The 15008-nt window shown below is 38.2% G+C and overlaps 1 protein-coding gene across 1 annotated transcript; it reads left to right on the top strand.

Annotated features, from left to right (window-relative positions):
* The first annotated feature begins 1918 nt into the window (after window positions 1-1918).
* LOC144248989 (uncharacterized) lies at window positions 1919-13075 on the top strand. Its single transcript, XM_077793206.1, has 5 exons — window positions 1919-2633; window positions 6178-6232; window positions 7886-8012; window positions 8936-9028; window positions 10473-13075. The coding sequence occupies exons 2-5, from the start codon at window positions 6218-6220 to the stop codon at window positions 12644-12646; spliced, it is 2409 nt and encodes an 802-aa protein (XP_077649332.1). The 5' UTR covers window positions 1919-2633; window positions 6178-6217; the 3' UTR covers window positions 12647-13075.
* Window positions 13076-15008: the final 1933 nt, after the last annotated feature.

Here is a 15008-nt window from a genome sequence, read left to right as displayed (position 1 = left end):
AAGAAAATCCAAATGATATACATATAACTTGTGATAATTGAATTTGCTAAGTTTAGTGGTATAAGATCCAGTGTAATTTCATTAGAAGTGGTTATAATAATCTTATCTTCTAATCCCCATCTCAAAGGTGAAGTTTTCATCATTGCCTCATTATTAAATTTTATGCAATGCATTTTAGTTTTGTTCATTTTTTCTAGAAATATAGTTCCTAAATGTACAAATAACTGTTACAATGTTGTTCACAATATCCTACAATTTTCATTGATGTTCTCTTTTATATTTCTGGCCTTGGTAATTTTTTATGTCTTTGTTGCATGGTCATTCTCACCACTATTGTCAATTTAATGGTTTTCTCAATAGGTGTGTGTGTGTGTGTGTGTGTGTGTATAAACTTCATTTCATTTGTTTGGCAATTTATCAATCTGCTCTTAAGTATTCTGCCATTTTCTTTTTTTGGTTTTGTTATTTCTTTATGAACGTCCTGAGATGGATATTTTCCCCTAATTGATTGTTAGTTTCCCTTCTATTTTAATATACCCATTTAAAGCTCAACATTTCCCTCTGTATATCTAATTTTTGTGTTTCTTTTGGTGGTTCTGTCCACTTTTGCTTTATAAAATATTAGCTTATACTTCATGGTAACTTGAGCCTTTTAATCATTATAAAGGGTCCCTGTATGTTAACTATTTATTTATTTATGGTGTTGGGAATTGAACCCAGAGCCTTGTGCGTGTGAGGGAAGCACTCTACCAATTGAGCTATTTCCCCAGCCCCACCAACTATTTTTTTTCCTTTTAGTTCATTTGCTCAAGCGTTAGTATAAGAAAAATTTAAATTATAGAAATAATTTGAAACCTGGGATGATAGTATTTTTATTGAGAGAAGATTTTTATTTACTTTTGTGAGGGCCAGAAAATGCTAACAAAATACATCCACCATCATGCAGCTTCAGGGATTTGGTACTTTGGTATCAGTTCCTTCTAGAGAAGTCCTATTTCCCTTTTCCCAATACTCCTGTGGAGAAGGTCTTTGATGGTTACCAAAGGAAATGAACTCCTATTCCTTGAAAATGACCCCTTCAATAAGTCTGCTTTAGTTCATTCCAGATCTTATACAACACCATAACTGGCTAGGTTATAAAGAACAGATCTTTATTCCTCGCGGTTCTGGAGGCTAGGAAGTCCAAGTTCAGGGTGCCAGCGGCTTCAGGGTTTCTGAGGGCTCACTTCCAGTTCATAGGTACTTCCTTCTAGTGATTTCTTCACGTAACTGAAAGAGCAAATGAGCTCCCTCGGGACACTTTATTGACAGTACTAATCCAATTCACGAGGAAAAGCTCTCATGATGCAATCACTCCCAAAGGTCCAGCTTCCTAATACCATTATCTGGTGGGTTTGATCTCAACACATGAATTTGGGGGTGGGGACGGTGACACAAGCACTGCTATCACAGCCAATATCTAAAGCCTAGTCTGCTTCTCAGTCTTCTAAGAACCTACAGTCTTCTAAGACTGACACACAACAATGAACAGACATTTGCCCAAAACCTTCTCAGGGATTTCTGGGAAGTGAAAACTAGGAGGGCAGAGTATTTGGATACTTCGGCTCCAGGGAACCGGACTTTGTCTCTCGGGAAATGTAGTCCAGGACTGAAGTACTGTGGCTGGTTTCCCGCCTAGAATCCTGGGACCTGGAGTCTAAGCTCCGAGCATCTCGCATACTTCCGTTTCTAAGCCCTTCCTGTAAACGGTCCCTCTCCCCCGCGGAATCCTGGGAATCGTAGTCCCGGAACTCCTGGACTCGCAGGCTCTTCCAGTGGGGGAAGGCAGTTCTGGGGAGTTCTGGATGAAGCAGTGTAGCCCAGGAGCTTTGGGTAGTCGCCGGTACTTCCGCTCCAGGAGGATGGCGTAGCAGCCATCTTTTCTCGGGCTTTAGTGGTTTTGATCTTCTCCCCTGAAACCTTTCGAATGTCTCCTAAATGTACTTGGAAACAACACTTGGCAGTCTTTCGTTTGGGGAGGACCGGCTGACAGCGGACGTTTGCGAATGGCGTTTTGCGTTCTCTAGGGCGGAGCTTCCTTGAATTGGGGGCGTACCTGGGTCGTGCTTCACGGAGTTTGAGGGTCTCCCCGGGGCTCGCGCCTCCTGCCCGACTCGCCCACCTGCGAGCCTGACCTGCAGCTTCAGACGGTCTCACCTCGGACCGCCTAGTTAAGCCCTTTGTGCTTTTGATTGTTGTTCTGTAAAAGGGAAAATACAAGTTACACCTTCAAATGATGGAATATTTTGAGAAAAACGTGGTATACTACAAAAGATTTAAAACTGCCTGGTACATGGGTTTTTCTTGATACTACTAAAAATTTTCCGAGAAGCGCATGTTTCTGGACTTCCTCTGTCGGGAAATGTAGTCCAGGACTGAAGTGCTGAGCGTCCGTGAGGTCAGGAAGCAACTGCAGCATCCCTAAACCATTGACCTTTCAAAGAAGGGGAGTGTTGCTTCTAGCTGGTCTGGAAGATGTGACTGAGACTGATCGGAGGTGGAGACACAACCCTGGCTTTTCACAGCCTCCTTTTCTTCACTGTTCCTGACTTGTCCAAAAGCACTGCAGAAAAGAAGAGGCCGCAGAGCCCCACGTGAGTAAGGCTTGTCATTCCTCAATTATCACATAAATCTGAGAATGTGAAACAGTTAAAGCCTAAGTTGCTAAGTTCCATTCTAAGGGCTTTATACAGATGAAGCCCTTCAGAGTGCTTTGTGAAGTGGTACCGCTATTTTTCCTACTGTGAAGATGAGGAGACTGAGAAACAGGCAACGTAACCTGTTTGCCCATGGTCCATTACTAGCAGGTGGCAGGAATAGCATTGGATCCTAAGCAACGTGAATCCAGATCTGAGCTCCTCCTGTCTTTGGTCTGGTCTCTCTGGGTCATAGGACTCTGGTCACTATTGTGTCGAAATAGGCCGAGACTTGAGGGGATCTTGAGAGCAAGATGTGGGTTTCATTTTATTTCAAATAATATTTATGTTATAGAAATAATCTTTAATCATGGAAAACACAAATATATAAAAACTTTAATTACCACAATTATAGCATGTAAAAATAACAAATATTAATAGTTTTGTGCCTTTTTTGTCATCATTGTTTATGTTTTTGTTTAGCAGAGGTCTTTTGGGGAGACACTAATAGTCACTGCAGTGCTTTTGAGACTGGGATCTCCTAGGCATGATTGCACTCCTTTATCATCCCAGCTGCTCTGGAGGCTGAGGCAGAAAGATCACAAGCTCAAGACCAGCCTCTGAAACTTAGACCTTGTCTCAAAATAAATTTTAAAAAGACTGGTGATGTAGCTCAGTGGTAGGAAGCATGTTTTATCCCTCCTATGGCAAAAAAAAAAAAAAAAAGGAAGAAGAAGAAGAAATGAGTCTACAAATCAACAGCATTAGGATCACATAGTGAGAAATACCCAGCCTTAAGTCTCATCTAAGACCTTCCACTTTAGAATTTCTGTAGATGGAACCCAGAAATTGGGATTTCAACAAAATCTCAAGGTGATTCCTACACAGGCTCAGGAAAGGGACCTACTTAGAAACTCAGGCCTAAGGCAATTGATCTTGCCAAATGTCACAGTTAAAACTGAGCTGGCCACATAAGCATCCTACTTAGTCCAATGATTTTGTTCAGTAAATTTTGCCAGTTATCAAGTCATCTAAAAATCCTGACATGAGCAGAAGGCAGCTAGCAAGTCTCGAGTTAACATGGAGAGAATTAGAAATGTGAAGATAAATTTTTCCTGGGATTTGGGGAATAGGTTCATTGCTCTTTTGTACCAGAGGATTTTTGTCTAAAGTGGCAAGATTGGCCACTAGTAATTGTCAATTAATGCTAGATACTTTTTTTTTCCTATAGTCATCGTTACTATTATTACTACTGTTATTGTTACTACAACAATTTCCTGATTTCATTAGTTTTTTATTTATTTACTTATTTTGGTGTTGGGGATTGAACTCAGGGGCACTTGACTACTGAGTCACATCCCCAGTCCTATTTCATATTTTATTTAGAAACAGGGGCTCACTGAATTGCTTTATGCCTTGCCTTGCTGGCTTGAATTCACAATCCTCCTGTCTCAGCCTCCCAAGCCATTGGTATTACAGGTGTGTGCCACCACACCTGGCTAGTTTTTATTTTCATATAAATTTTAAACTTTCAGAAAAGTTGCAAAACACTAAAAGGAAATCTCATACTCAACTGAGATTCACTAGTTGTTTGCATCTTGCCTATTTTCTCTGTTGGTAACCATGAGTCAAATAACACCAGGAACATATCTGTAACCAAAGGCATTTAATTTTATTTTAGCTTGCTGCTAAAGGGAACCCACATACTGTTGGGAATCAGGCCTGGGGTCTCTTGGTAAGAGGCAGTTAGGAGGAGCTGGTTGTAGCATTTTGACTTATATAAGCTGAGATGGGGAGAAGTGTAGGCAGTGAGTTTGTTCTGGATTTGATGATGTCAATAATCAGAAGTAATTTGATGACCAAGTATTCTAATAATTTTTCCCTAGGAGGTGGGAGAAACCAAACAGATTAGAGTTTTCACTAGTAATGAAGTGGTCACTCATGTTAGTCAGGAGAAACAGTTATTTGGTTATTTTTTTGTTACTGTAGAATGTGCCTCTGTGTTAGAATGTCTTCTTTTCTTTCTTGTCCATCACTATCACTGAATGGCCTTGCCTCATTTTTGTTGATCAGCTGGAAACATCAAGTATTGGCCCTTGCCACTACTAGCTATTAGAGCTTTTTTTTCTTTTCTATAGCTTTATGTATATGTACGTATACATATGTGTTTGTATACTTATATGTACACATTTTTTCCCCAACTACTAAAACAAGCTGGAGACAATGATTAAAATGAAATTAATTACATTGATAGCATACTGTTATCTAACTCACAATTCATATTTAAATTCATTCAACTTTCTCAATAAAGTTGTTGTTCTCAGAGTCTTTGAGAACACTTCACCCCCAGGTCAGAGATTAGCCCAGTTTTATTGCACATTGCACATAAGTTTTTTATTGCATTGCATATAAGTTTTTGTTTCATTAGTCACTTTAATCTACAAGGATTCCTCAAACTTTTTTTTTTTTGCTTTGGATATTTTTGTAAAGTTGGCAAATTATTTTGTGGAATGTCCCCACTCTTTTTAGTTTATTTGGTATTTGTTCATGATAATCAGGCTGTGTATTATCAGCAGAAGTGCCACAGAAGTGAGCAGGCTTCCTTCTCTGTGCATGATGTAAGTCAGATGTCACTCAGTGGTGGTCTCAGCTTTGTTCTTTTGGCTAAGGGCCAATACTTGATGTTTCCAGCTAAACAACAGGTTATCTTTTTCCTCAATACTTTGAGATTATGTAGCTATCTTTTTCCTCACAAACTTCCACCAACTTTTAGCACTCATCAGTGATTTTCTAGTTATTTTTTATTCTAAATGTATTAGTGTATGTGTTTTATAGAAAGGACTTTTTCTCTTCTCATTTATTTGTAACACATTATTTATAACAATATGAACTCAGATTTCTGTCTTTCTCACTTAAACAGAGTGTAGATTGTCACACTTTTTTATTGCAGTATCTTAATTTTATCAGTTTCTTTACCTCTATGCATATGTGCTAAAAGGGTACTTCCCACTTAAAAAGGAATAGCAAAGGCTGGGGGTGTGGTTCAGGAGTAGAGCATGTACAGTGTCCTGGGATAAACCCCTGGAACCACAAAACAAAAAGGAAACATCACAGATTTCTATACTTTTTAAAGTTTTCCTAATCAATTTAAATACTGTTGTTGGTCTTGGAGTATACTTTAGTGGTAAAGTATTTGCTTAACATTCATGAAGCTTTAGGTACAATCCCCTGCACAGAATAATAATATTAATAGTAATAATAGTAATAATAATAATAATAATAATAATAATAAAAAGTATTGTTGTTGGGGTAGAAAATTATTAAAGACAACCAAATATTTTTTAGAAGTTTTAAGAGATTTTCACATCGAAGAGGGCAACAACATGTGAGCTCCGAGTACCTTAAAATATTTGGAGCAAGTGCCTTTGCTAATTTGCAAGGAGCAACCACATGGGTTAGTTACATACTTTCTCAGTTTCTGATGATTTCTCTCTTTTCCTAGTTCTTCTTCTTAGGACTCTGCACTCCCTGGAAAGATAAAGATGAACACATTCAAGGTGAGTAGAACTTACCTTTCTCACTACTAAAAGTGCCTCTTTAAAAAGTGCTCAGAGATTGGAAGTGTTTCAAAGCAAGTCAAGTCATGAGGACGTGCAGAATGTACCAGGTGCTTGTTTTGTCCCTTTTAAGTTTAGCTGGTTGGTATTAGTTCTTGTTTTATTTCATTTTTTACTTTACAAATAAAACTCTATAGACTAATGGACAGGTATGCTCATAGTTATATGTTTCTGTTCATAACAGATACAATTTTACTTAATCTCATGTATTCTTTAGATTCTATGCTGGGAGTCAAATCCAGGGCATTGTGCATGATGGGGAAGCTCTCTGCCACTGAGTTATATCCCCAAGCCCCTAAATGCTTCATGTTTTCTTTTTGTTGTTGTTGTTTAATGTTATACAAATTTATTTTTAATTGCTTTACTAAATTTCCACCAAATTTATATACCCAGTTCTTAAACTATTCTCTATGTAAACATTTATTATAGTCAGGACTTTCACTGTTTCAAGAACACTACAGTGAACAGTGTTCCTACATTTAGCTTTTTCTGAAAAGTCAATTTTGAAAAATACTGCATTTTTAAAGGGATTCTTAATATACTAGGTGTTCAGAATTGAAAAGATATGTCCTACATGTGGTACCTTAGATATTTTGGGTAGATTTAAATACAGCCCAATGCATCAGATTTGACTACTGCTTCACATAGAAAAACATTGCTCAACATTTTCTTACCACAAGATTTAGATTCTGTTTTTCCCATGCCCGAGTCATACTCTGTGTATATTTCATTTACTGATCTATTTTTTTTTTTCTCTGTGGGTTTGGTACTAGCAATTGAACCCAGGGGCGCTTGACCACAAAGCCACATCCCTATCTCTTTTTAATTTTTTTTTAGATTTTGAGACAGGGGCTTACTAAGTTGCTGAAGCTAGCTTTGAATTTGGAATCCTCCTGCCTCAGTGTCTTGAGTTACTGGGATGTGTGCCTGGCTTTTTAATTTTTCTTCTTCTTCTTTTTTTTTGCCTAAGTAATATATGACATTAATGTAAAAAGTCTAATGTAAAAAGTGGTACTAGAGAACTTGCCAGGCACTTATGCTCTATCACTGCATTTATGCCTTAGCTGTATGAGGAGGTACTGTGTTTCCTCTTCATTTTAAACATAAATAAAAGTGGCTGTGAAAAGTATTCACATGGAATACTAAAGATCTAAGGTGAAGGTATCAGGTTCTAGTAAAAGATGGAGAGATTTGACATTCCCTGTGGTTTATTTCAACCTATACACTATTTAAAGTCATCTGGCTCTGACCTCAGTGGGAAGGCAGCTGCTATCGGGCACTGTTGGAATTTAATTGATAAAAAATTCTGAGGAAATTGGAAATCTTAATTAAAATGTTTACATTTACATCCACTAGATTTCTAGGGAGCTTACTTATTATAGTATAAGCACCAGGTCTCTCTTTCATAGTAGCATTTTTGGTAAGGCTGAGGAAAATCAGTGTATGGCATCAATGAGATAGAAGGAAAAGGGCTGGGGAACCTACACATGGCTCAGAGTCCAGTGAGACCTCCCACCCATTATTTCTCTCTTCTCAGTGCTATCCCTCTTCCAGTGGACACTGTAAGATTGAAGTCATATGTGTGTGTTGTAGGAAGCTGTTACTTTCAAGGATGTTGCTGTGGCCTTTACCGAGGAGGAGCTGGGACTGCTGGATCCTGCCCAGAGGAAGCTGTACCAAGATGTGATGGTGGAAAACTTCAGGAACCTGGTCTCAGTGGGTGAGGCCTCCCTCTCAAATAACTCTGTGACCTTGGCTTTTTAATGCTTTGAGGCTCTTGAAATAGTTCCCAGACTTTCCTAATTCCTGTGGGCTACAGAAGCAGGATGTTTCTGATCTTTAAAGAAAGATACATGGACAGTATATTACTATTCCTTGCCTATTCTTTTTCAAATTTTGCTTCTGTCCCATTATTGAATTTTAAAACCAATTTATTGAATCCTATCAGCAATTTTTAATTAAATAAAAGAGGGTAGGAAATATTGGTGCTCCTTAGGAAAAATGGTACACATTCTAGCAAAAACTGGCCAACTGCATGAATGGTGTAAGGGTCAGTAGAAAGAAATTTAACAAAAACAGACATTAGATGAGTCATTCAGCTGGACATGGTGGTGTGTGCCTGTAATCCCAGCTACTTAGGAGCTGAGAGAGGAGGATCATGCGTTGGAGGCCAGCATCGGCAACTTAGCAAGACCCTGTCTCAAAGTTTAAAAAAGGGCTGGGAATGTAGCTCAGTGGTAAGAATGCTTGCCTACCATGAATGAGGTCCTGGGTTTAATCACTAGTATCTTCAAAAAAGAAGAAGAAAAGAAAAGGAAAGAAAAATATCATTCAGATTTTTTGTATTGTATGTTTTGTACACATATTTGGTTCATGAAATAAATGGTATTTCTGTAATGGGTGATTTTTTTTTTTTTTTTTTTTTTTTTTTTTGTGGTGCCAGGGATTGAACTCAGGGCCTTGTGCATGGAAGGCAAGCACTCTTCCAACTGAGCTATGTCCCAGCCCACATGGGTGATGATTTTTTTTTTAAGAAAGTGTGATAAACACTATTTTCAGTGTCTTGAATAAACATTTGTAACTGTTTCCAGTACATTTTAGCTCTACCATGTCTTTTAAACTTATGACTTTGCCTGTTCATAGAGCATCAGTTCTTCAAACGAGATATATCATATGCAGAAAGAGAAGAAAAGCTTTGGATGATGAAGACAGCAACCCAAAGAGAGACAAGTTTAGGTAAGGACCAAGCAGTTTTGAATCTTTATAGTTAACTGTCCATCTCTTTTGTTCTCATCACCCCTGTTGCTGTCACCTGGCACAACTTGCAAATTCTTTCCTGGATTATTGCAGCAACCTTGGTACTGATTGCCCTCTCCCTTTCTTCCCCTTCTACAGTCTATTCTCTGACATGGCACTCAGAGTAATCCTTTGTAGCCTTAAGTTAGAGTGTGAGATATTCCTCTGGTCAGAATTCTCTTGTGGCTTATTTTACTTAGAGTAAATCCACATTTTATGGGTGTTCAGATTTATACACCTTTAGAAGACATTTCACATAGTGACACCATTATTGCTTGTGATGATTCTCTGATCATTTCTAGTCTGTTCTAAACATTTATCACTAGCTATTAAATTTATTGCACATTTCATTAATGGTCTGAATTTATCAGTTTGGAAAACATTCTTGTCAAAGGCAAATGTCTCTGCATCTAAAATTTTCTGTACTTTGCTTTTAAAGAGTCAGAATTCTTCTTGCCTCTGAATTTTGACTCTTGCTTGAGAAAGTAGAAACATGTTAGAAAGATTGCATAAAGGCCTTAGAAAAAGTCTGGGCATGTGGCTTAGTGGTAGAGTTCTTGCCTGGCATGTCTAAGACTCTGAGTTCAATTCTCAGCACTGCAAAAAAAGAGGAAGGGAAAAAGGAAGAAAGGAAGTAAGGAAATCTTTAGAATGATCTAGTACACAAATCTTCATGCTTTTATTTCACCCCAAGTGATTCTTACCATATTTTATTTTTGTCCTCAGCATTAACACACTTGGTATACCCCTGCTTCAAGTACAACTTTGTGCCTTCTCAGCAAAACTGCACTTTCTATTCTTTTTGGATTTCATATACTTTACTTTTAAAAACAAAAACAAAACAAAACAAAAACCCCTTGTATCTGATCTAGCTCAAACTTGAATTTGGAATTATGAGAATCCCAGAAGTCAAATTGTGATTTATCTGTGCATCCATTGCTTGAACACCTTCTAAATGCCAGTACTATTTTGGGCAGTAGTTATAAAACTCTGAGCTCCATTTTGTCCTTATTGATACTGTGTTGTAATAGGAATGACTTGTAATTTTAATGAAAAGATTTAGGTATGTCAGTAATTGTGTTCTTAAATGAGTTTCAGTAATGCTTAGTAGTTGGGAGCTTAATGGACCATCTCTTGGTTTCTGCCAGTAAACCAAAAGCCTTAATATATGGTGAAAAACTGGACTGGGGATGTGATTCAGTGGTTAAGTGCCCCTGGGTTCAATTCCCAGTACCAAAAAAAAAAAAAAAAAAAAAAAGAATGTCCTATATGGTGAAAAACTGTGCTAAACCATCCTGAGTTTTGTTAGTGTCTCTTACTGTTCCTAAGTGAATCTTCAAGTAAAGCATTTACTTGTTTGTGTCTCTGAATTCTGTTTTTATAGGAGAGAACAATCAAAGTGAGTTAAGGACTGTTCAAGACAGAGAATCCCATGAAAAACTTTCCTGCTGGCAAATCTGGCAACAAATTGCAAATGACTTAACCAGGTGTCATGGTACCATAATAAATAATACTCAGGTCCACAAGCAGTGTTATTCCCCCTGCCAGGTTGGGACAGGACTACCTGTTCAAATTTCTGAAGATGAGAATTTTAAACAGAATCATAAAGCTGATGGTCCTAGCCACACTGAAGACTCAGAGTTTCCAACTTTAAGAATCCAGGATTCTTGGAGGAAAACTTCCATGATTGAATCACAGAATTATCAGAGTGGATATCAACAGATTTCCATGAAAAATAAACTCTGTCAATACAAACAGAGTATTGACCCCATCAGTTGGATTTCACATCACCATGATGATCTTAAAGTAAACAGAAGTGAAAAATCTTATGGCCTCAATGAATATGGAAAAGAGAGCCTAAAGATTTCGACACTTTGTAAGCGCAGAATGACTCCCCCAGAACAGAAGCCTTACAAGTGTAATGAGTATAAAAAAGGCTTCAGTGATTTCTCCAGCTTTGATCCTCAGCAGCAACACTCAGGAGAGGAGTCTCAGACATGTACTGAATGTGGAAAAGGTTTCCATGACAGCTCAGTTCTTTGTGTTCATCTGAGAGTTTGCATGGAAGGAAAACATAAGTGTAATGAGTGTGGTAAGGAATTCAGCCAGAGCTCACATCTGCAAACCCATCAAAAAGTTCACACAAGAGTAAAACCATACAAATGTGAGCATTGTGGGAAAGCTTTTAGTCGTAGATCAGCACTTAACGTTCATTGTAAAGTCCACACTGGAGAGAAACCTTATAATTGTGAGGAGTGTGGGAGGGCCTTCAGTCAGGCCTCTCATCTTCAAGATCATCAAAGACTCCACACTGGGGAAAAACCATTCAAATGTGATGCTTGTGGTAAGAGTTTCAGTCGGAATTCACATCTTCAGTCCCATCAAAGAGTACATACAGGAGAGAAGCCATACAAATGTGAGGAATGTGGGAAAGGCTTTATTTGTAGCTCAAATCTTTATATTCATCAGAGGGTCCACACAGGAGAAAAACCCTATAAGTGTGAGGTATGTGATAAAGGTTTTAGTCGGCCTTCAAGTCTTCAGGCCCATCAGGGAGTCCACACCGGAGAAAAGTCATACATATGTACTGTGTGTGGTAAAGGCTTTACTCTAAGTTCAAACCTTCAAGCTCATCTGAGAGTCCACACTGGAGAGAAACCATACAAATGTGAGGAGTGTGGGAAGAGCTTCAGGAGGAACTCCCACTATCAAGTTCATCTAGTGGTCCACACAGGAGAGAAGCCCTATAAATGTGAGGTGTGTGGGAAGGGCTTCAGTCAGAGTTCCTATCTTCAAATCCATCAGAAGGCCCACAGCATAGAGAAACCTTATAAGTGTGAAGAGTGTGGGCAGGGGTTCAATCAGAGTTCACGACTTCAGATTCACCAGTTGGTCCACACTGGTGAGAAACCATACAAATGTGAGGAGTGTGGAAAGGGATTTAGTCGAAGAGCAGATCTTAAAATTCATTGTAGAATCCACACAGGAGAAAAACCATATAATTGTGAGGAATGTGGGAAGGTCTTTAGGCAGGCCTCAAATCTTTTGGCCCATCAGAGAGTCCATAGTGGAGAAAAACCATTTAAATGTGAAGAGTGTGGGAAGAGCTTTGGTCGGAGTTCACACCTTCAAGCCCATCAGAAGGTCCATACTGGAGACAAGCCATACAAATGTGAGGAGTGTGGGAAGGGCTTCAAGTGGAGCTTGAATCTGGACATGCATCAGAGGGTCCACACAGGAGAAAAACCATATAAGTGTGGGGAATGTGGGAAGCACTTCAGTCAGGCCTCAAGTCTTCAGCTCCACCAGAGTGTCCACACTGGAGAGAAACCATACAAATGTGATGTGTGTGGTAAAGTCTTCAGTCGGGCTTCACAGCTCCAGTCTCATCAGAGAGTTCACACGGGGGAGAAACCTTACAAGTGTGAGATATGTGGTAAGAGCTTCAGCTGGAGATCAAATCTTACAATTCATCACAGAATTCATGTCAGTGATAAGTCCTATAAAAGAGATGGTAAGAATAAAGAATCCACACAGGAAGAAAGTTCTATAAAATGATTTTTTTTGGGAAGACTCAAGTGTCATGTGAATCCTTCAGTTCCCCAAAGAAAGAAATTTATTTCATTGAATTCAGTGTTTCAGCCTTAGCTCTTCACGTCCCAGTGGTTTAGAGCACATGAAGGAACTCTCATCATTGGTATACTAAAGGTTTCAGTCAGAACCTTGAACTTCAAGTGCTACTCAGAAGAGAGACCTTAGGATGAGTTTTATCAGGGATTTTGCAAATAGTATTATCATTGATATGCCAAAGTTAGTGTCTGCTGGAATGATAATTTATTTCATAAATGGAGAGACTGCTGAATCTGCATAATCTTAGCATTGCTGAGTACTTCATTGGTACTATATTTAATAAATGGGGAAAATGTGTAACTGAAAATTGCACTGGAATTACATACAGAATATTGCAAATTTGTAATCAGAAGAGATGTGAAAGTAACCATAATAAAATTAAGAGAGAGAGTTGAAATGTAGAAAAACACTCAGTACTTCAAACTACAATGTTTATTTGGTATTAGCCCCATTATGATTATCACCTGTCCTTTGCCAGATTTTCTTAAGAAGCTGTGTCCTATCCTATTGGACTTTGCCTAGTGTTCTTTTGTTTTATACAGTCTATTCAGTTATTTTTGTGACAATATAGAATGAAAATGAATCTTGTTCATCTTGGAATGGTAGGACTCTATCCTACTATTGATATTTTTTTTAAATATGTTTTTGGTTGTAGAGGGACACACAATAATTATTTATTTTATTATTAATTTATTTTTACGTGGTGCTAAGGATCAAACCAGTGCCTCACACATGCCTGGCAAGTGCTCTGCCACTGAGCTACAGCTCTAACCCCAACTATTGGTTATTTTCAACACCATTAAGGCAGAGGTTTGTCAGAAGTTACTCCTGACAGATGTTTTTCATAGTAATTGTTGGAATTGATCATTTTCTTATTCTCTACATTTTCATCTGTGTTCTAATGGCTTTAATAAGTTTAATCAAACATGTTGCTTCTTGGGGCATTAATGACTTAATTTTTCCTAGCAGTGGAAATGAAGGAGGAGCAACTTGGAAAAAGAATTGGTCAGGATGCAGAATGTGCATCCTTTGGTAGAACAGGAACTTACTCCTAGGAGATTCAAATGAGTAGGAAGCACATCATTGAGGTTGCTGAGTTCTCTAAACATGGAAGTAAGCATTCACCAATATGAATTAATTTTTTAATTTAAAATTATACAGAAATTGTACATATTGGTGGTATGCTGTATGATGCTTCAATTAGTAATTTAAATAATTGTTTAAACTTATCTGCAATAACATCATTTAAAATAATGGCCAAGACTTATGACAGTACAAGAATAAATTTAATGTAGTGTAGGGAGAGCACCTTAAACTGGTGTGTGTCCATGTGCACATCCAGTCATGTGTGACAGGTTATTTACCTTACATAATAAACAGCAAAGAGAATCTTGAGGGATTTTTCCACATTTAGCTTTTGCATTTTAAAATTTTCAGTGAGAATTTTTGTAGTGAAATACTCTAAGTTCACACTAACACTGGTAGTAAAACTATATCAAATAAAATTTGAAATATTACTAAGAATATGTTAATGCCTTAGGGTTAATGAAACATAGCATATAAGATCAAAATTAAGAAACTCTGGAAATCGATTATTTTTTTAAAATGGTTTACTTGTTCAATCATACATTAGTGAGTGTGAATATCTATTTTCAGTTAATACACTTGAATCTCCTTGGGCATAAATCCATGCAGCCTAGAGGTGTATTTCCAGTAGTAGAAATTCATGCATCCTTGTTCTTGTGAGACTTGCTGTATAAATACAGAGTCCAGGGCACTACTTTGTCCTTTTTGGTGCTTGATCTGATTGGGGAAGTAGCTGAATTTTTCCAGACAGTGTGTGCCAAAGAGAATCTTGAGCTGTGGGGAAAAGGAATAGTGTGCAGGCTGATTACAAAGTAACAGGGTGAGGCAGATCCTGAAGATGGAGAGTGGAGATATTTAAGTTCTAGAGGTGTATGTAGAGAGGACAGCCTGACTCGGTGGAGCCTAGTGATGGGAACAAGCAGCTATGCAGGGCTGAAGACCAGTTTTTAGGCAATTCAGTTATCTTGGCTTTGGGGCTCTCTTCAGCAAAGGGTACATGTCATGAGAAAAGCTAAGTATGGAAAGACTATGCTACCTCAAATTGTGCCAGATATCACAAATCCTGGGTCTTTGATGTTTTGTATGTTCTTAGTAGATATATCAGGATAGCTTACCAACTCTCAAGGTGATTTGTAGTTTAGCGGGTTCAGCTAGAGGTTGGCACATTACCTCCTTTTGTCCAGATCCAGTCCAGAGCATTTGA

Source organism: Urocitellus parryii, chromosome 15, assembly GCF_045843805.1.
Source record: "Urocitellus parryii isolate mUroPar1 chromosome 15, mUroPar1.hap1, whole genome shotgun sequence".
In the NCBI taxonomy this organism is placed as follows: Eukaryota; Metazoa; Chordata; class Mammalia; order Rodentia; family Sciuridae; genus Urocitellus; species Urocitellus parryii.
The sequence above is the reverse complement of the archived record's forward strand: the minus strand, read 5'-3'. Positions and strand labels throughout refer to the sequence as shown.

Bases quoted from the DNA above. Each gene is read 5' to 3' on its own strand.
- LOC144248989 (XM_077793206.1), top strand. The intron at 8,013-8,935 runs GTGAGGCCTCCC...GCCTGTTCATAG, and splicing joins CAGGAACCTGGTCTCAGTGG to AGCATCAGTTCTTCAAACGA. The intron at 9,029-10,472 runs GTAAGGACCAAG...CTGTTTTTATAG, and splicing joins CCAAAGAGAGACAAGTTTAG to GAGAGAACAATCAAAGTGAG.